The following is a 22,463-nucleotide window of genomic DNA, read 5'->3' as shown; positions in this document are numbered from 1 at the left end:
ATCTTCACACCTGTTTGTCACTCTCTGCTACCGGCAGTGCAAAGGAATTTGAGTACCAACAAATCACTTTCACAGAAGTTTTTTTATTTTTACAAATAACAAAGGCATATATTTGCTTAATCCATTGTGCATAACATTTCCAGGATAATAAAGTGGGAGCTAATAACCACAGCTGAGTCAATAATATTACTATATTGAAGACATCTGTATCCCACATTTCCACAATAGGTATAGCAAAAAGCAGCAACAACCAAGGAAACTTGATGACCAGTAGGTTCCATTAGCAGTGTTGAAGATCAATGATAACTGGGGTGTATTTGTGTGCGCACATGTGCGCCCACTTCCTGACTGTCATGCAAATTTTGTGCAATAACTACTATAATATTTGGTTATGTATATACCTTAGACAGGAACGAGCAGGCAACAGAGGGAGCATTTTGACAACACTTGTCAAATAATGTATTTTAAGTGTTCAACTCCACATGCTTGTTAAGTATTTTAGTTAAGTCTGAGAGGAGCAATTAGCATGGAGGTTTAGATATAGAATAAGACACAGAGGGAGAAAAAAAGGAAATGAGGCAAGTATAACTGAGATGTTTTTCACATATATTTTGAATTCCTAGTAAATCATCTGTCTCTTGTTACTCAGAAAGAAAAGTTCCATCAGAAAGAAAAGTTCCATCAATGTTTGTGTGTATGCAGAAAAGTAATATACAAGAAGCTTCCTTTTAAACTTGCTTCATAGTTTCAGAATATTTTGCATAGATTTGTCACAAAGCCCAACTAAAACTATTAAGCAGAAAAACAAATCTTTTGTCATAAATTTAAGAGACAAACCTTCATCCCAGGTTTTCTTGTCTTGTTTAATGCATTTTTTAGTTAATATAAAGTGTGCCTTCTTGAACTCTGTAAGATGTTTGCATTATTTTACTCAGTATTTACATTTTACTAAATAGTTGCTGAAATCTTGTAGAATAATATTAATATGAAAAGATGAGTTATAGTTACTATTATTTTATTAAATTCTTTCAAAAATAAAACATACAAATACATAATAAAATATAGTTACTATAGTTTTAAAGCCTGGTTAATTTGTTAAACAGCTTTTTGTCTAGTTCATTCCGACTTTGGGGCCAACTACCTTTTCTTAATTCAAGCATTTGCTATATGAGAGCATATGGAAGGCAGACACACACATGCAAGCCCTGTCTCCAACATTCCTGGGTGGACAAATTGGTTGAAAGTGCTTAGAAACCTCCCCATGATCAGGAACTTACAAAAGTCTGAAGAGTAGCCCACATTTCCTGGGATGTTAGAGGCTGGGCTTTCTTAGCAGACCTTGCACCTTGGGAGAATTAGATTGGAATAATCACTTACAGCTTCTGGAGTTCAAAAGCTTTTTTCATGCAGGTACTATTTACAGGATGAGTAGAGATGAGAGAGAGAGAAAATAACAGGCATTCCACCACGTTGGGAAAGAAAAGCAAACAAAATGGCTCAGCTTTTAGGGGTGGAGTTAACATAGGCAAAACAAATACTGTATCAAGCAAGTGCTGGTTAGATTGCTAGACAAACAATGCCCCCTGTAGGTTTTAAGCAACATTATCTTAAGCTTAAGAAGCTTAAGAGAAATAATTGTATTTGGGTACAATCCTCCAACAGGCTTATCAGTGTTTTAAGCCCTCATATGTTCAGGTGAATGTGTTTGATAATTAATTATTATCAAGAATGGAGCTTTGCTTATCTATATTTGCAGCTGCAACAGCTTTCTGTCTCTTGGAAGCTTAGACAATGACCTGATTCACACATAACACTAAGTCACTGTTTATTTAAAAAGCCATGGTTTATTTGATCACCTGAACCAGGTCCAGTGGTTTAATTGTGGTTTGTTAACCATAAATGAACCACACTCATGAAGCAGTTTGTTGTTGGTTTATACATTTTGGCTTAACTATGGCATGTGAGCCTAATAAATAGCTTTGATAAAGATAGAGTTCAGTGGAAGAAAGAGCTGGTTAGTTAGTAAAAATGTTTTCCATCTTTTTTATGATGTGAAATGATTGCGACTGAGTGGAAATATTTTTGGAGTTCTTAGAAATAATTAAGTATCCCCCCCCCAAAAAAACCCCTAGAAGTCAAAGGAAGAAAACTGAAAGAAACTAGTATATGACCTAAGTTCAACAGTCTTGTTTATGGAACGTTATTCTGGAAAATGCTGACCTGGAAATAAAATAAACATTATTTACATGTTATAAATTGAACTTTGCACTATTGTTAAGATCAGTGACCCTTTTAAGATTTGCAAGATCATGTGAAATACTGATATAAATATGGTGGACGGTGCTGCGAGATTTCAGGAAGCTACCAACTGCTCTTCTATCTTGACTTCTCCTTTGGTACAGCTAGAAAGATCATGAGGGTAAGAATTTTGATATAAAGTCATGTTCCTTCGGAATCCTTAGAACATTTTTGAAGTGTGTTTTTGCTTATCACCCCTAAACGTTTCATACTAGTATGCATCTGTGCTGTGCTCTCATATCATGTCTTATAACTAGTAAATATTCTGTTCGATTTTTTGAGAAGTAAATAAGTTTTTAAAAAACAAAACCTACTTCAGTTAGGCTTAATCTGAGCAGACATAGAGCTTGCATATTGAATAACAACTTGTGGTTTTTCTTTAGTCTAATGTGGTCAGCTTCCGATGTGCCTTACTATGGAAAACCTGTGGCCCTTAAGATGCTGTGGGACTCCAGCTCCCATCAGCCCCAGCCAGCATGGAAGTATGGGATAATAGGAGCTATAGTCCCACAACATCTGGAGAGTAACAGATTCCCTATTGCTGCCCTGTGTTATATGCCATATATCACAGCAAATGTATTGAAAGAGAAAGAGAGAGAGAGAACATTCATATAGTTATTGTTTCAGCACTGACATCTCAATCACGAGGAGCTTCAGGCTGCAATTCCAAACCTCCCTCCCTGGAAGTAAGCCCCATTGAACTCAACAAGTCTTACTTCTGAGGAGAAATACACAAAAGTCACGCTGTTAGATACTGAAGCATGGCTAAATATTCCGGAATGAAACAACTTTAACTTTTCTGTAAACAGCTCCAAACTAGGGCAGTTTATGAACTGATTTATTGTAAATATAAACTAGGGTTTTAAAATCAGTATTTTATTTCCCCTCAAGTTTAGAAGTATGTTTTGCTCTGGCCTCTGGAGAGCAGTGTATGGCTGTGAGCCATTTTGTGGAAAGGGGAGAAAGAAATATTTTTGGTGCCAATGTTTAGGAAAATGTAGCATGAGCCTCACAGAACACAGAAAAAAGGAACAGGACAAAGTATTTGCGGTTTTTTGGGAGGTGGGGAGTACTCCACAGTATCAAGATGTTATATTATCTGAAGGAAAGTAATTAAAAACAAAAACAACAGAGTTGGAGAAAGGAAGTGGCTGTTTGCCAATGTTTGGAGCATTTGCTTCAGTCTGTTTGGTTTCCTTTGACAGCCATGGGGTTCCTGCAGTGTGTTGGTTTAAAAGTCTGGTCACAGCCTTAAGGATAAGACAGCATAAGATATTCAAGAATGAAAATCTAAAAGACAACATTTGGCTTTTAGCTAGAATTATCTTCCTCCAACTTACGGTACATATCGTAATAATTTTCAACCAATAGCCAGATTAAGGTTTTTTGTTTTTGCTTTTTTAAAGCACTTCCATAAGGGCTCAAAATGATCCACATGCAGTTACCTTCGCTGCAATTCTATATGGTAGGCTTGGTTGGTATCTACAGCATAAAGAGCCAGCCTCACAGTGGTAATAGATACTGTCCATAGAAAACAAACCGTGGCACATAAAATGGAAATTCTGGCAGACAAAACAGATGTGATGTTAGAAGAAGCGTGATAAGATCGCCCTTCTTTCAAAAGTTGAAGAGCAACTGCATAGCACTGCACGGACCATGGGCAGAGTTATAATGGTGTAATTGCACTTGGGTCCATGATACATGCAAGAGGCTGCAGGCTCTGATCTTTCTTTCTTTCTTTCTTTCTTTCTTTCTTTCTTTCTTTCTTTCTTTCTTTCTTTCTTTCTTTCCTTTCAGCCTCTAGTCCTAACTAGAAGGAAAGTTATAAAGCAAAATGTGCAGGCACACTTCTAACAATTTTTGTGAAATAAGCCAGGCTGGCTGCTCCCACTTTTCAGTGTTTTTAGCCAATGAGTAAAGTCAGAATTGTGACTGATGTGTGAGTTGGTTAGGTTATAGGAATCCCCAGTTGCTGTTTTCTCCCTTCCTTTTAGGTGCACTTTTCTTCCCTGTTTTATTTTCCAGCCCTTGGAATCTTCATAGCTCTAAAGCCCTGCTAGATTCCCCTTCTTCCTAACAACCAAGATACAGCTTTCCTTTGTCTGAACTCCCAAGTGCAGCTAGGTGCTGACTTCAGACTCCATGAGATTGGCTGTTCTTCATGGAAAACCTCTTCAGCCAACCAATCCTCGAAGAGACTTGTAAAAACCACACAGGACTTTTGGCAACTGTCAGGTCTTCAAAGCACCCCATTACCAGACACCATTGTGATTTCAGGTAATGGGCAGATGGACAGCCCCACCTGTCTGTCAAATTTGGGATAGGGGAGATAAATACTGGGCCCACCAGCCAAATCAAATTCTTTCACCTCTGTTGTAGCTAATACTGAGCTGGACTAACAGTCTACCTCACTATAAAGCAGCTTCTTATAAATAGGTCTATCCAATATTAAGGGGAACCTTCCTCAATGTAATGGGACTCCCATTAGCCTCAGTTGGCATGATCAATGAGCAGGGATGAAAGGAGTTGTAGTCCACAACATCTGGAGGGCCCCAGCTACAGAAGGTGGAATAATGATAAACCTAGGAATTAGGTTTTCCTGGCTCCACTTAGAAATGCAACATTTCTTTCCCACTGATATGGGGCATGAAGACAACTGCTGCTCCTGACAGTCAAAGGAATGCACTCTGTCTGCAGTACAATCTGGCGAGGCGTGTAGGTTTTCAAGCTCATAATGTTACATTTCAAGCAAACAGAAATGGTTTTATTCTTCTAGAGTTTATTATTAAAAAATTCCTTCTGGAGATAGAAGCAACATGGTCGTTTCCTTAAGCTAACAAAAACAATAGAATTGACTTTGTTCTCATCCATTGTTTGACTTTGTTTTTGTCACACAGCCACATCATACACACGAAATGCTAACTGGGATAAGAAACTATGCTGGCCAGGCTGGTGTCGTGACCTAAACATCTCTACATTTGAGTCACTCTTCGAAATACTCATTTGCAGGGCAGTCCTGCCTGTCCTTCAGCTATTCTACTTGCTATTTTGTGGCATGAATCAGTTTGGTGGTGTTAGACTGTGTCTGCACTGCCTCTATTCTCTACCTTAATTAGTTTGTTTAGAATAAGAAACCTTTCTAGCTAAGTTATGTCCTTCCAATAATAAACAACTTGTTGTTTTCTTACTTCATAAGGGGGGGGGGGCAGATTTTGGTAACATGGCACCTGAGCCAGGACAAAATTTGGTGACCCCACTAAATATGTATTATTTTTACAATAATTCTTTATTTTATTTATTATTATTTTGCACCCCTTTGGCTCGGAGCCCTATGTTTGAAATGAATCTGTAGGATACTGCCTCTGCCCCATCTCAAAGCCGCTTGAATATGCCGAGTAGTAGACACTTAATTGGCAGCTGCAATTGAAAAGTGCATCATTGTTGCAAAGAGCCTTCAGGCAAAAGCAGAGATTAGCATTCTTCCTACAGAAAAAACATAGTCATTCAACAGACCTGGCCTGCAGAATCTGCCCAAATTAGAGATAATAATGGGCTGTGTCAAACAGCCAATAGTCAATGTCTTTTTCAAATGCAGTCTTGTGCAATAGATGGAAATTCCCTTAGTTCGGAACAAAAGGATTTTGTTTAGTATAGAAGGTCTTGGAATGTAAAGCAAGAAAAGAGTCAGTCAACATTGTCTTATTATGGCGTGGCTCAATGATAAACCCTTGGCACAGAGGTCTATCATGTGGCAAGTATGATCAAGAGCTGCTATATAAATTTTAGGGAGTTTGGAAACAGAAGCTGGTAATAAGCAGCACCCCCTACTACATCCATAGGGTATGAATTAAACACATTGTCATAGAAAGATTTTACATAGAACAAATGGAGCGCCTGGTGAGAGTTTATTTTCTTATAGATCTATCAAGCAGATTGGGTCATGTGTACAACAGCAACTAAATAACAGGATGATAGATTAATAATAATAATTTATTATTTATACCCCGCCCATCTGGCTAGGTTTCCCTAGCCACTCTGGGTGGCTTCCAACAGAATATTAAAATACAATAGTCTATTAAACATTAAAAGCTTCCCTAAACAGGGCTGCCTTCAGATGTCTTCTAAAAGTCTGGTAGTTGTTTTTGTCTTTGACATCTGGTGGGAGGGCGTTCCACAGAGCGGGTGCCACTACCGAGAAGGCCCTCTGCCTGGTTCCCTGTAACTTGGCTTCTCGCAGCGAGGGAACTGCCAGAAGGCCCTTGGTGCTGGACCGCAGAACGATGGGAGTTGAGATGCTCCTTCAGGTATACTGGACCGAGGCCATTGAAGGTTGTATGAAGGTTGTATTGGCACAATATTATACAGTGCATGTATTTGTATGAATTCAGAGATTGTTGGCCAAGTTACACTCTCCCAATGTCATTTATACAATCCCCAGGATTGCATCCAGAATGCCAGTGCTTTGGTTGGTCTGCAAGAGGAAATGCAACATTTTAGAAGGCACCATGATAGAATAAACCAGTTTACCAGTGTTTACACTGCCCAAAGTAGGAATTAAGATTGCATGCAGTTGCACAGTGGCCCAACCCCAATAAGTAAGGGGGTTGGAGGTCGTGGCACCTTCCTGTTTCATGAAACAGGATAGGCCTCTCCTGGGTGAATAATCTGTTCATTACCAATTGCAGATCTAAGAACACAGGCTGCCATTTTAGCACATATGTTCCTGGGAGTAAGTTCCATTAAATCCAATAAGGCTTATTTATGAATAGGAATGTATAGGGTTGCACTTACATCCCCTGCAGGATTGTGCTACATGTCTGTGGAAAACTAGGATGAGGGAGGTTGTACCTATAATAGAATACTTAGCACAAAAACTCCATTTTAACAAAAGCAAAACATTCTTATCGAGCCTTTGCATTTGACTGAACTGGCATTCACAATTTAACTCTGCCACAAGGAATTTAGGAGGAAACATTTGGACTAGCAAATTGTAGAATAATGACTTTTAGCTCTGTAAATATTTATGCCCTTAGAAACTAGCTACTCTGACAGTTTGTAATGGTTTACCATGGCAAAGTGGTTAGATATAAGCTACAAACCATTTATCTGGAAGAATCTTGTCATTTAAATAAGACTCGAGATTCTTTTCTAACACGCATGTTTTGTTGTTTAACGAACCTGGGCTGTCACTTCTGCCCATTAGTACAGCTTTCAGAGGCAGAAGACTACCACCTTTTATTAGGACAGACCAGACTTCAGTGTTTTCTATTCAGAGTCCAGATTGTTTCAAGGGGAAAAGGGAAGAAGCGCACTGGGAAAAGAATGGTTCTCTTCCGGAGGTGTAAGGGGGTGTCCTAGGCTAGGACAGGGCTGTGGCAACATTTGCTGTCCAGATGTTATTGGATGACCCATCAGCAACAGCCAGCATGGCCAATTGTCAGGAACGGCGGAAATCGGAAAGCCACAGGTTTCCTAATGGTGCCTTAACAAAACAGGGTATATGACTTTACCTTGGGATCTTTCTAGACTACAGCCAGGCTATAGCCTTCTATTTACAGCCCTTGGATCTAGGAGAATTATAATACCTGACAGTAGCAGCCTGTTCCTACCTCAGTGTGGCCCTATCTAAAATTCCCTTAGGCCCATCAACAGTAGAATAGGGAGAATGTTGATCTTCCTCTCCCCAGTTAAGAGGCATGTGTTGTTCACACAAGTTTTCCCTGATGAGGTGTGTTGTACAACCTACCTTTGCCCAGGAATCACTTGGTGTGTGAATTGTCCTGAGAGTTAAACGATGGAGTTCAGCAAGCAGCAGCAGAAATTGGTGAGGGTGGGGTGGAAGGAGAGGGGAGAGAACACAGAGCTAGAGCAAAATACGATAGACTAAAAAAGAGAGATCCTTTTGCCTCTAGTGTTTTTTTTTTATCAGGAGGAGGGATTCACAAATGTGGTGGGAGAACAGAGAAATAGGGAAGAAATTGCATGCTTTTTCATGGTTAAATATAGTAGTGCAGATCTGAGTTAATGAAAATGCAAAAGTGGTCCTTGGAATGTTTTGGGTTGTGCACTCAGGGGCCTCTAAAGTTAACTTGAAAAATTAAAAAGATATTCAATAGAATGGATTGCTGTCATGGGATTACATTTGCAATAATGGAAAACACACATCAGTTTCTCAATCTCACAATTATTATTTAGTCCTGGGTCTAACACTTTTTGTGAGGGGGGTTGCTGGCTGGCAGGGATAAAGAAAGCCCACCTTGACTTAATCATGGATACCTGGTTAAATGTAACTGGATCAAAAAATGAGGGACCCAACAGGATACTTTGATTCCTGCAAGACTGGCTCTCTTCAGTTAAAAAAACAACAATTCTGTTTCCAGATAAGCAAAAAAAGCATGCACACACCTTACTAAGTATTCAATAAATCTCTCAACACAAAACAATTATTAACTATACCTAAAAGAGAGTAAGTGTGCATATATATTCCTTTATTGCTAAGTGATGGTTCAGTGACTTTTTTTTAAAACCCTTAATAAATTTTATAACTCTGGGCTTCATCTAAAGATTATTTTTAGCAACAGCTATTGCAGAGTACTAGTAACAAACAACATCCAAAACTAGAACAGAATATAAGCAACAGACCAATTGACAACTGTTTCAATTGAAGTCAAGAAATCCTTGCATTGCTCTACATGCGCTGCTATGTGGTGTGGTGGTACATCAGCTGCACATTTAATTATGGTGAGCAATTACTGCAAACACAACTGGTTTGCATATGATATGTATACAACAATAAAGGTGGCTGGGATTAACAGATGTGGATATTTTTAAGAGAAGTTTGGTAGTCATTTGTGTAATTCGGCAATGTACTTATTCAGTTTCTCTTTGATTCTGCAAGCTTTACTATGCATAACATGCTTCTGCTGGTAAGTCCTACCCCTCTCACTATCACAGCCATGGAAACATTAGTAACATTTCAGGCACAAGGCCAACAGTTTTGACATTAGAAAAGGGTCCTGGAGGGAATTGAGAATGGGCACGTATTCCATTACTTCATCTCTTTGTGTGTTCTCTTTCACAAACATTGAATCCTGATCTCATTGAAGGGATTCTGGAAATCTTCAGCCTTGCAGCTAACAGGAAGTGGAATACTGTACTATACGGCTGGAGCCAACCTAGGTCATGCTAGATTGAGAAGTGCTGCTATCTGCTGGATGATAACACATCAGGTTTAGATGCCAAAAGTGAATGAACCTTACCCATCTCTGTCCCCTGATCAATCCCTCTGAAAGTTATAAAAATGAGAAGTTCTATAAGAATACAGAGAATCTGATACCACAGACTAAAATCCAACACTTTATAAAAAATGCACCCCATCTGCCTCCTTGGAAAAAAAAAGTTACATGATCATATAATTTCCCCCCGTTAACTGGAATGAGACCAGAGTTTCCCAAACTTGGGTCTCCTGCTGTTTGGGGACTACAATTCCCTTCATCCCTGACCATTGGTCCTGCTAGCTAGGGATGATGGGATTTGTAGTCCAAAAACAGCTTGAGACTCAAATTTGGGTCTATACTCTTTCCCTTATACTTACTGCAGCATGCTTTTGTCTCACTATATCAAGCATGCTAAAGTATCTTGAAGCAGTTACAAAAAAATCATCTGAGGCTTCATATATGGATGCTTATCTAATGAAACTGTCAATGAGTCACAGCACACCAGGTAGTCCAAAATTAAAGCAGATAAAACAACACTGCTCTTGCCTGCAATTCCTCTCCATCTTGCAACTCAAAACATTTAGAACTGCCAGCTATATAGTAGGTAATTAATGCATGTCATATTTTTTGGAGCAGAAGTAAAGGTGGAGAGGAGAGGAAGTCAGGTATATTGTTCTTTTTGCGAGCCAACAATCCGTTGGAGAAATTAACAATTTTGACCACCATGATTTTTGAAACAAAGGACGACCCCTTAAGGATATGGCTGGAAACCCTAGAAATCTTGAGGCTCCTTTCTATAGCATATGTGCACTCAAGGCTTGGTCCTCCAGTCCAGGTTGAAGAGTGAGAACGAATAAGCTGTTGAATAACACCACCCATTTATGCAGATCTACACAGGACATTTTCATGGCTTGTTTTAATGGTTTGTGCTTTGAGCAATGAGCAACATTGTGTTAACTGAAGTCAACATGACAACAATTGCTAAATTCACAGGGCAACCCTGCATATGCCTACTCAGAAGTGAGTGCAATGCGATTTACTCCCAGGTAAATGGGATTACAGTTGCAGCCTCAACAACCACCCCAGAGAACCAAATGAAACCCCATTCTTCCATGCAAATGTTATTTTACATTAAATATATGCATGTAATTTAAGTTTACATGCCTCATTTTCTAACAGTTTCCTCAAACTTTTGTAAGTGAGGCATAGGGCTTTTGTTTTGGATTAAAGTTCAAGGCATGGTTCACTCTTGCACTCACAAATGTGTATTTCATCACCTCTCAAATGGAAAGGCACTGTTAGGGCAGCCTAACAGAGATTGCCTCAAGAGTCATGCCCACTTTTTTGTTTGTTTACCCCATCCGTCATAGTTCAGGCATAGGACATTGTTTCTTGGTAACATGGTTTCTGAGACATTGCCCACACTGAGAAGCACAGTCTGAATCACAAAATCCTGATGCGTTCCTACTACCCCCAACTTGGGACAATGTTATTTCCCAAATACAGCCACAGGGGAGAATTACCTGCTATAAGGAGTGTAGAGTAGCGGTTAGAACAGTCAAAGCATCCAATATGTAGCTTAATATTTCAAGTTGCTCCCTTTGCCTCTCCCAATGGCACAACATTTGAGAACCACTGCACTACTAACATGCCATGAAAACTTATTCCCAAAGTCTTGTGGCGTATTATTGCAAACTGACATTATAGAGGCTGCAGCACCACAGGGACACCAGTTCCATCCGTAGCATACACTGCTAAGCAGTACTTGCAATGCCTTTCTTCATATAGGGCACAGAGCTCCACTTCACATCAGAAAAGGCTTTGGGTTTGGGAGGGGCTTTACTCTGGACTATTCTCAAGGCCAGATTGTTCTCAGGACTAACAGCATTTATATTTAAACCAAAAGGGAACGGTGCTCTCCCAAGATAAGATCTGGCACCAGTGGTTTATAAGTGATATTTCATTGTTCGTAACATAAAATATTGATGCAGACAACGGATGTTAGTGTGTAACAGAACATGCAACATACTTTATTTCAACAAATATTAGTGTTATTCCAGATGTTTTTCTATAATACTTTTAGAGGGCCCAAAAATCATGAACTTCCCTTTTGTACTATATTAACAAATTTTATCACAGCTTCAAAAACCATTATGAATCACAGATAATCCTGATAATCCATTTAATACCAATGCTCATAAAACTTACAAAATGATCCACTATCCTTTATTAAATTTTGCATGATAGAAATAATTGATGTAAACCATAGCATACCACTCTCATAGAGGTGAGATTCAGCCGTAACAGTTTCAATCCAATAAACCATGGCTTATTGGACTGAGAACAAACGTTGTCTTGCACTCTCCCACATTTCGTTCCCTCATGCACTGTGATGCAATGCTTGGGGGGGGGGAGGTGTCTTAAACCAGTTTCCCACTGAATCTCTGACTGCAAACCAAGATATGAAATGAAGACTCATTGTTCTCAGTTCAATACTATGGTTTAATGGACCATGATCATTGTATCTGAACCAGGCCATAGCGTTTGTTAACTGGAAAGAGTGGATTTCCCCTTGTATAAAAGAATAATTTTTCCTGTGGACACGCAAGCATTGTGATTAACCTATAATACACGACACAGACATTTTCCTAAAGATTACTAGTGTTGATAACGATTGGTGATTGATGATTTATAAAACATTTTTCTCTCTCACAAAGCAGCTATACAGGGGATAGGAGATACTATATACCATTGTCAGTATTTCAGATATAGTACAAAATAAAATCACAAAATACAGAATTCTTTGTAGAATAAGTAACACAGCTGTAAAATGTTTCACATCAGTACTGTAGTAAGGCACCCACACTTTACAAGTAGCAAAATATATATTTTGAATCTGTGTAAACAAAGTTTACTCCAATTACTTCCACTCATTTAGAGTGGAAAAGACAAAAAAGTGATGTTTGTATAGACCAAAATTCAATCTTGGCAATCAAATGCTCTTAAAAGCTGGATAATACACATTCAAAATAAAGACATACAGAACAATCAAGAACATGACATTTGAGATGTCTGTGTTTAGATTAATTAACTTGGGAAATGCAAGGGAGTGAGTGTAGATGTACTCACAAAATCTGAATCTATTTCATTGAAGGAAGAGTATTATGCAAAACATTCATTCTACTCCCCTCAATAATAATAAATAGAAAGACAGTTGTTCTGACACATTGCAGCAAAGATATATTGTAGCCTTGATCTTGAAACATTCAATCAGTAGTTTTCGTATTTCATTCCTTGTTGAGTCTTTCAACTTCTACCTTGTCAGCTGTCCAACAACTTTTAAGAGTGTCTTATTTTCCTGCTTTAATTGCTCGTTTTCATCTTCTATATCATCTAGGTCCTTTGAGAAGGAAACATAGCAAGGGGTACAGTTATTAATTCATCAAGTCATTTCCTTAATGGCCTGGATTATAGCACATTACTATATAAGAGCAAAATGGCAGACAACAAAAGCTGATTGCTAAACACAAACAAAGCAAGTTTAATATATATGGGCATTAACAGCTTTTAAATTTACATTGAGTAAAGTAAATATCCCATTACCACATAAATGGATTTTGCTATAAGCATGTACAATGTAATCTGAAAATGCGGAAGTAAATCAAAATTTGCAAGATTAGTAAAATGTTTTGTGTTATATACACTGGGAAAAATTGAGCTCTCTTAAGAGAGAATGCATAAATGGATGGCTGTGCTTGAAATGTGTGACCAATGTTACTTCCTGAACTACTCTTTTGTAATGGAAAAATCTTCACATATTAAAAATGGTTAGCGTACTGCTTCTGTTACTTTTATGCCTGAAACCACGACAAATTTCAAAGCCAAACCAGATGGGACCTCAGTCATGTGATGCCAATGTCTGTTCCAAATTGGGACTCCCGCTGCAGTCCGAATCAGGACCCCCATACCTGCTGTTCACCTTCAGACTACAACCTGATGCAGACACACCAAAGACCCAAACTGATGCAGGTTTCTAGTAGAGAAAGGGTCAACGCCCTCCTACATCTTGCCCTAGTTAACCCCCCATGTCTGCACAATTGCAAAGCGCCTATTTCCCTCCTCAAGATGTCCACTTATGCCCAGTATTTTTCTCATTAAAGACTGGGTTTATTACAGATCAAGTAATGTTTGATTAAGGAGTACTTTCTGTGACATGCAAAGTCCTAGATTCCCTGCACATGACCAAACACCATGGGTGAGATCCAATGTACTATGAGTTTGAGGCACAATTTGAATTTGGCTAAGAGCAAGATTCCTGCTAAGTGGAATGACACTCTTAATGGTTATCACACCATGGGTGAGAAACGACCACCAGATTACCACCAGCAGCACTGTGGAATGGTGCATACTCTCTCTTTGAGGTTTTTGTGTCTGGGGTAACTGGACACCAGCAGCAAATGGTTGTGCGTACAATGCTGTTGTGTTACTGAGTCCATACTTCTAGACATGGGAATTTTTTTTCTGTGCCAGAATAGTTATAACTATATTTTAACTACCGTACATTATTACCAGTAGTCCAAACATTATTTCCAAATTAGCTGCTGGGCCGGAGGATGGAAACTTAAAAATGCTTCGAGCATTTTGCCACGATGAGAAAGCAGATAAAGGGTAAAATTGAGAATTGTTGCGCAAGCCAGGAAGGGTGGGGGATCCTTAAGGCACTGGAGAAGAGATGAAATAAAAGCCTAGAAAACCTTGTGTTCTTTGCCAGCAATACAAAGGAGATTTCTGCATTAAGTGACATCTGCTCCAACTGTTACTTATACACTACTGTACCTAATTTTCCAGGAAACACCTTATTGTTTGAAACTTGCCCCAGGTAAATCCTTGCCCCTATGTTTGCATTTTAGGAATGGCCTGCTAAAATTGTGTTAATGGGAGTTGCTAGAATTGTCATTGTTCAGGGTTCTGCCCCCTGCCAAAGATGATCTTCTGCCATCTGGCAAAGACATATTTATTTATACAGGCCTTTAGGTTATACACTGACAAATAAATATGCTGTAATTGGTTTTAACTGGTTGTTTTTATTGATGTTTTTCCTACCTAAGTTTTACCCTGTATTTTATTGGTTTATTGTATCCTGGCAGCTTTGAATTTTATTTATTTTTAATGTTTTTAACTCTTGAATTGTTCTCGTTTCAATGTTTGTAGTGCTGGGCTTCTTTAAGAGGAAGGGCAGAAGAAAAATCTAATAAGTAATAAGAACAAATATGTAGAAACGTAATCTGAGTGGGTCTGGGGAGGTGGTCAAATCTTGCCTCTAATGCACATGCACATAACCACACATGAACATCAAGGTGTCATGGTGTATGAAGGCTATCATTCCACATGGTGGTGAAGCTTATTAGGCCACGAGTGTGGTACAAACAAGATTGTGCCACACTCATAGCCTAAATTGAAGTGTTCTTCTCGCCATGCAATTATCATGCCACATGGTGGCCCTGCCCATACTGTTGTATACCCTACCCACTCCCAAGCTGTGGGCATGTCTGCAGGGAAGAAGCCTGCCAAATGAACACTCGCTATACAATCTGGATTCCAGCTCAGAACAGGTGGTGCCCATTCAACAGGTTTCACCTTTGCAGACATGCCCCAAAATGTGGTGTTGAATTGGCAGGTGCTCCATAAGCAAGGACAGGAGACCTTGCCCCCCGGTGATGTTAATTGTGTGTGTGTGTGTATTACTTTTACCACACCCATCTGGCTGGGTTCTTTAAAGAACAAATTTTAAACAAGCACCTCAACAAGGCTGTTGAAGAGTGAATGGGCACATCAGATAAAATAGTGGGTTTGGTATGAGCGGGATGTGGGTGGCGCTGTGGGTTAAACCACTGTGACACTTGGGCTTGCCGATCGAAAGGTTGGCAGTTCGAATCCCCACAATGGGGTGAGCTCCTATTGTTCGGTCCCAGCTCCTGTCAACCTAGCAGTTTGGCACGCAGTGCAAGTAGATAAATAGGTATCACTCAGGAGGGAAGGTAAACGGCATTTCTGTGCGCTGCCCTGGTTTCGCCAGAAGCAGCTTAGTGGCCACATGACCCAGAAAAACTGTCTGCAGAAGCGGACAAACGCCAGCTCCCTCGGCCTGTAAAGTGAGATGAGCACCGCACCCCCAGAGTTGTTCACGACTGGACTTAATTGTCAGGGGTCCCGTTACCTTTACCTTGGTATGAGAATATGGTTGTTATAAGCATGTTCCTGTTTTCTCCTGTAAATTGTTGGAACATATGGAACTGGGCATTCAGCTGGAGAGTTCTTAGAAGTGTTCACATCATTTTTGTAAACTACTTTGAAGCTTCTTCTTTTTTACACTCAAGTGGTATATAAAATTTAATAAAATAAAATAAAATAAAATAAAATAACTCTACCCACCACAGCTGCATGCCCCATCAACTGTAGCAGTACCCTAAAAAAAACCAGCTGTGCACATTTCTACCTTCCATCCATACAATGGGCATCTGGATAACTTCCAGTATCTCAAGAGAGGAAAAGGTGGGGAGAAGTGAGATTTAAAGGTTAGTGGCCCATAAGAAATGAGCAAAAGCTAATTGAAAGCAAGTAAAGAATGACGTGAAATCAAATTTCAAAAACAAAGCAGTCATGTCAGGACAGCACTTTGAGGTCAGCAGCTAACTTCATCTGGGGTCGGGAACATGTGGCCTTCCAGATGTTGTTAGGCGCCAATTCCCATCAGCCCCAGCCAAAATACCCAGTGGTCAAGGATGAAGAGGGATGGCGTCCAACTACAATTGGAGGGCCACATGTTTCTCATTCCTGGGTTAAAGCATCCACTATGGGTTGTTTTTTTTTAAAAAAAAAAATACATTTCAGAAGTCATATGTATTAGGAAGAAAAGGAAAGCAACTAGCTTTTCATTACAATTGACTCAGGTTTGCTTTTGTCTTGGCTAAATTGTATCAAGAGAACTGGAGCAGGGCTTTTAAGCCATTTTGTCAAATCCTGATGCAGGAAATCCATAATCAAACACTTAATATCCAGACAGGTGGCACAGATACAGCGCACAAGAAGCTCATGTAAGGACATAATAGTGTGTGTGTATATATAAAATACTTTCTTTCTCACACACATACATACGCTTACTTTGTGGAATGTTTATGCAGCAGAAATAACATTCCAAAAATGACTTAAAGAATGAGCTACTTGGATATGGTCCAACCACAACAACTGTCTGCAACTTAAATACTCAAGGCAAGTCAAAAGGAAGGAGTCAGTCATATATTGGATTTATTTCCTATTTAATTAAGATTCCTTTTCAAAATTACATACCTAATTTAAGAATTAAATGTTTATTGTTCAAGGGAACAAGAGCACCATACACATTCCAGAGTCAAATGACAAAGTGTCCGTCAACTAGTGCTATGGTTCTCAACCAATTAGGATGGGGTAGCTTATCTTTTTGGCCCAAGGGCTACACTGAGGGTTGGTCACTCCTGCAAGGGCTGCCTGCCATTGTGCATGTGTACGTCTTGCATGTGAACACATACACTTGAAAATCCATGGAGTATATACACACACTTAGCAGGGAAGCAGGAACAGCCAGCACACACACACACACACACACAGAGAGAGAGAGAGAGAGAGAGAGAGAGAGAGAGAGAGAGCTGCCCCCCTACCATCTCTTTCTACCCCCAGAGCTGCCCTGGGGAATAGAAACATAGTGTTGCTCAGCTCAGTGCTGGCTTCCTTTGGCTCAAACTGGAGTTTGCACATACTGGTGCTTTTTTTGGAGAGGGGTGACTTTCTTGAGAAAAGGAACTTTGGTTTCTGTTGAGAATGTTCTTGACAGATTGCCTCTTTTTACAATATAGTAAGCCTGCAACTTACACACTTTTAAGTTGTGTGCATTAAGCTTTATGCACTTGGCTAAATAAATAAACAAGCAAAATTTAAAAAGGGATGGAAGAGGGGCAGGTGTCAGGAAGAAAGACTTTGGCGATGCCACCCACCACTGAACTCAATGTGTTTTGACACTGTGCAATTTTGCTTTAGGTGCAATCTGCAGAAAGTACCCCCTGGTAAATTGCAAGATTACTGTACATCAGCAAGAAGCCCTTCACCTGAAACCAGCAGGAAGGTCACCTGAATAGAGAAGTATAAACCATCAATAGGAACAAGCAGTTTGGGGATGAAAAGATGCCAGGTAACTCAAAGAGACTCACTGGGAACTGTCTGGTTGACAAAAATGAGAGCCACATAATGCGGGACACAAAATGCACCACCTGAGCTCAGGAGGAAGGACAAATAAAAATGTAAAAATAAACCAATAACCAGAAAGTGGTATTACTTACAGGAGTAAGTCCCAGACTGGAAGATGTGTGCACTGTCCCCAAAATTCTGGGGAATTTCTCATTCAGTGGTACCTTGGTTTCAGAACAGCTTAGTTTAGGAACAACTTGGATTAAGAACGCTGCAAACCCCGAAGTAGGTGTTTTGGTTTGTGAACTTTGCCTTGGAAGCAGAATATGTTCCGCTTCCTGTTGAGTGTGTTCCATTTGTAAATTGAGTCCCCTGCTGCTATGGGAAAGCACATCTTGGTTTAAGAATAGACTTCTGGAATGGATTAAGTTCGTAAACCAAGGTATGACTGTATTCCACAGCAAACAAGCACTTACCCTGTTTAATAAATCAATTTCCTCCTTCAGTTTCCCAATTAACTCCTCTTTGTCTTGTGTTATCCTCACAAGCCTGATGTTTTCTTGTCTCTCCTTTGCTAGCTCCTTCAAAAAATAAAATAGATAATATTTATTTTAAGAACAATGCAAAGAATAGACATACAAAGTAAATGTAATCAAGTTTAAGATTCAATGGAATTTAGGAGTTCAGCTCTAGACCCAAAATATGCTGCATGTAATAACACACCAATAGATACATATCACAGGCTTTACTTCTATTATCCAGAGTGGGCTGATTTAAATCAAGATGATGAAAACAATTAATTTCAATCAAGTTTCTAACTTTCCATTTCATTACTTCCTGCAAAAGCATGCAATTGGTTGCCATAAGCATTAATGCACAGCTGTTTGTAGCCTCATAAGGCCTTTATATTATATATGGAATATAATTAATAACCGCTGGTCACATCTTTTGCACTATGTAAATTACATTTGTTTACAGGAAAAATTGTGAATGCAATTTCATTGAGAGTCTATATAGTCATAATTTGCACAACAATAAATACATGTCTCATGACATATTTATGCCTCTTCTTAAAAAATAAATAATCCCCTCGATTCATTGTTTTACATAGAAAATTATGCAGTGTGTGCATTTGAGACAGAGGATCATAGTCAATATTCTGAAATTTTAAAAATCCAATTTCATTTTTTGGAAAAAGGGTCATTTGATTTTTATCCATTTTGTTTTCAAAAATACTTTATTGGGAAAGAATATACATGTTCTTTAAAATCTGAGACAAATAGACAGTTCACTAAGCTCAACAATACTGGTGTCAGATGCACTAAATATCACGTGAACTGGCCAGTTTTATTCATACATAATATATGCCTTTATAATAATCAGGTTTGATTCTTGCAATGTATGATACATAAAGGTCCCTGGAAAGACTGCTTAGAAAATTCAACTGGCCCAGATTCAAAGTGTTGATTTTGAAGGAAATTATCTGCTTCAATATGAACCTACACAATTGTTAAGATCTTAGTTGGACGTCAATATCTAGGTGTTTCTACTTTCTGAAGTAGCTTCTATTTGGTGACAAGGTCTTCGCAGTGTTGGTGACTTGCTTTACAGAACTCCCTGCCCACACCCACTGACTGATTACACATTTACCTTTTCGAGATCTTCAACCTTCTTTTCCAAAGAATTATTTGGTAAAAGGTTTCCAGAAGAATTTGCATCCCTGCTATATCTGTTATATCCTGTTCTGTCTGCTGCTCGTGAATATCTACTAGAAACATCATCTGGTGTGTTTGTTGTGCTGTGAAAAAAACAACAACTTGTAAACATATTTGGTCCATGACCACAATAATGGTCAGTAGTGTTTAATATCGACAACAAATTATAAAACATAAATTTTTATTTCTGTAGTGAGCTTGTTATTGCTGCGAAACACATATAAAACTGCACATGTATCAGAAATCATGTCTTACAGCTTTAATCCTATACGTGAACTACTCAGAAATACCACTGAATTTCATGGGGCTACTTCTCCGGTATGTGTGAACAAAACTGCAGTCTTGCTCTGCTTGTTTGTTAAGGCTATCCTTCTTTGCCAGTGAAGTAATTCACAGAAGCTATTGCAAGAGAAGTTCCTGGCAAAGCGCACACAATCTGATGAGGAAAGAAAAATGGTAATACTCTTTCTGAAACAGTTGCAAGTATAGATAATGAACAGTGGCGTAGCGTGGGTTGTCAGCACCGGGGGCAAGGCAAGTAATTTGCGCCCCCTAACCCTAACCCCCAGATGTTGCGCCCGGTGCGGCCGGCCCCCCCTGCACCCCCCACGCTATGCCACTGATAACGAAGAAATTCCAAATAAAAAAGCAGAAATGTAGAAGATGCCTTAGACCAAGTCAGACTGTTAGTCCATCAAGTTCAGAATTGTCTGCTCTGACTTTAAGCAACTTTCCAGGGTCTCAGGCAGAGGCTTTCTCACCCATTACCTGCTACTGGATCCTTTTTAACTAGACATATCAGAAATTGAACCTTCCACATGGAAAACATGTCCTATGATGCTGAACTTTGGTCCCTCTTATCAAGTTCTGAGGGTTCTCCTGGCCTTCCCAAACGGATGGGGGGGGGCATGTGGGGTGAATCCCATTGTGCTAGCAGGACTTGTTTTTAGCACAGTTTAGTTAAATACAGCCATAAAAATAAACCTTCTAAGATTATAATATTGTTTCACTCATTCTTTTGTCTAACATTTATCAATAAAATAGTCCTGTATAAAATAGAAGTGTATAATGGGAATCAACTTTCTCAGAGTTTACTCCTACTTACTCTTAGTTATGCCACTGTACCAAAATCCCGTAAACTCCACACAACTTAGGCTTCTCTTGCTCACTAAAATGATTAGAAATGTCCTTCTGTTTTTGCAGGCATTTTCTACCATACTCTGAAACTTGCCTACCTAAGATTCACCTCTCATGACATTCACCAGACACAGGCTACTTGCAAGTCTCTCCAAATGGCAGCTACACTGTATGGCAAGACCCTAATGTGCAACAGCCCACTGAGCAGATGCATGCTCATGACATGGTTCATAATCACTAATTGCATTTTAAATTGAACATAAGAGCAACAAATTGCAGAGCAATTTTTTTGGTACTACATGAGTGTACAATTTGTTCCTATCTCTTCCCTCTTTTACTGTTGCCAGGTCTTAGCTTATTAGCCAAAAATGGAAATGGGTGAAGCACAGAAAACTGTGTTTCTGCCAGTACCTATCATTCCACTGAGTTTGTGTAGACTGACACAAAGCACCTTTCAGACCAATGACCTAGCAGCTCTCATTAACGTCACTATGCAGAAGCTACTCTCTCTCTCTTTCATTCAAACTCACACGTGCGCAGACAAACTTAGGGGTTGGACAGAACAAATGTTTCTCTGCATTTAGCTATAAATACAAACATTTTACAAAGTATGGCTGACCTACAAAGGAGGACCCACCTTATTCCTGTGTTCCTTTGCTTTTAATTGATTTTAATCTCTGAACTTAAAATTGTTTTAACCATGCCCAGGACCTACTGGTGAAGGGCAGGTAATAAAAGAAAGAAAAAGAAGACAGATTTTTAAATATAAAAAGTAGGCCTATTTTATATTCTCAAATGGATCATTGGAAAAGGAAGAATCACATAAGTAATGCAATACTGTATTATTTAATCAATTGCTGCAAAACTGATTTGAGCAATGAGCTTATTGGATCAGTAATTTTGAAAGTTTTTTTTTGGGGGGGGGGGAGTATAAAAGCCATGAAATATATTTAATTTATGCCGCATTTGTAGTACACCTTGGTCTCTTAAAGCTCAAGGAGAAAATGTTGTTCTCTAAGATATGTTCTCCCCTATCTTGTTCAGCTATGACTTCTTTCATCCTTGGCCATTAACTAAACTGGCTACGGGTGATAGAAGCTGTAGTCGAATAACATCTGAGGACATATGCTTGAAGATTGCTGCCCTAAGATGATGTTTCCCTTACTCCTGATAGCTGGAGCGTATTATTTTTTCTGAAGCACTAGATCCATGATTTCAACTACAGCGGTACCTCAGGTTACATACGCTTCAGGTTACATACGCTTCAGGTTACAGACTCCGCTAACCCAGAAATAGTGCTTCAGGTTAAGAACTTTGCTTCAGGATGAGAACAGAAATTGTGCTCCGGCGGCGCGGCAGCAGCAGGAGGCCCCATTAGCTAAAGTGGTGCTTCAGGTTAAGAACAGTTTCAGGTTAAGTACGGCCCTCCGGAACAAATTAAGTACCTAACCCGAGGTACCACTGTATTTGACTGTTACTGAAATTGGATGGTCCATTTTTACTCAGACTTCTTAGAAAAAGTGTGTGTGTGTGTGTGTGTGTGTGTGACACCACATGCATGCATTATATGTTTCTATTGGGGGCAGGGGTAAAACATTAACTAGGAAAGAAGCAACCAGTTTATATTTCAATTAGGTGGGTTGTTAATAAAGCTTAGGGGGCATCTGTAAGTGAAGAAATGCTAACCATCACTGACCAGGATGAACAGTAGATCATTAGAGTGGCTTAACTGGGAGCTACAGACCAACATTGGTGTCTGCCATTTTCTCTCCTACAGTAGGAAATGCTTGCATTCCTCAAACTCAATAGAATCAGGGCTAGGCTACATAAGTTTCAGTATTCCCAATTTGTAGCCAGTGGAAATTAATCTGAACAAATA

General features: G+C 39.3%; 1 protein-coding gene and 1 long non-coding RNA gene across 2 annotated transcripts in view; one reads left to right on the top strand and one right to left on the bottom strand.

Annotated features, from left to right (window-relative positions):
• Positions 1-11,516: 11,516 nt before the first annotated feature.
• PAWR (pro-apoptotic WT1 regulator) overlaps positions 11,517-22,463 on the bottom strand; it is a gene marked incomplete at its 5' end in the record, with an annotated part of 64,322 nt that continues 53,375 nt past the window's right edge. Inside the window, 3 exons of the mRNA XM_083463112.1 lie at positions 11,517-12,915; positions 18,209-18,313; positions 19,383-19,530. Coding sequence (XP_083319238.1) covers positions 12,829-12,915; positions 18,209-18,313; positions 19,383-19,530 — 340 coding nt within the window. The 3' untranslated portion in view covers positions 11,517-12,828. The remainder of the gene's footprint in view (positions 12,916-18,208; positions 18,314-19,382; positions 19,531-22,463) is intronic.
• Positions 14,168-22,463, top strand: part of LOC310687700 — a 45,718-nt gene continuing 37,422 nt past the window's right edge. Inside the window, exon 1 of the long non-coding RNA XR_014516546.1 lies at positions 14,168-17,736. This is a non-coding gene — a long non-coding RNA (uncharacterized lncRNA). The remainder of the gene's footprint in view (positions 17,737-22,463) is intronic.

The sequence above is a fragment of the Podarcis liolepis genome, assembly GCF_965112155.1.
Source record: "Podarcis liolepis genome assembly, chromosome: 10".
NCBI lineage: Eukaryota > Metazoa > Chordata > Lepidosauria > Squamata > Lacertidae > Podarcis > Podarcis liolepis.
This window is presented reverse-complemented; position numbering and strand designations above follow the sequence as displayed.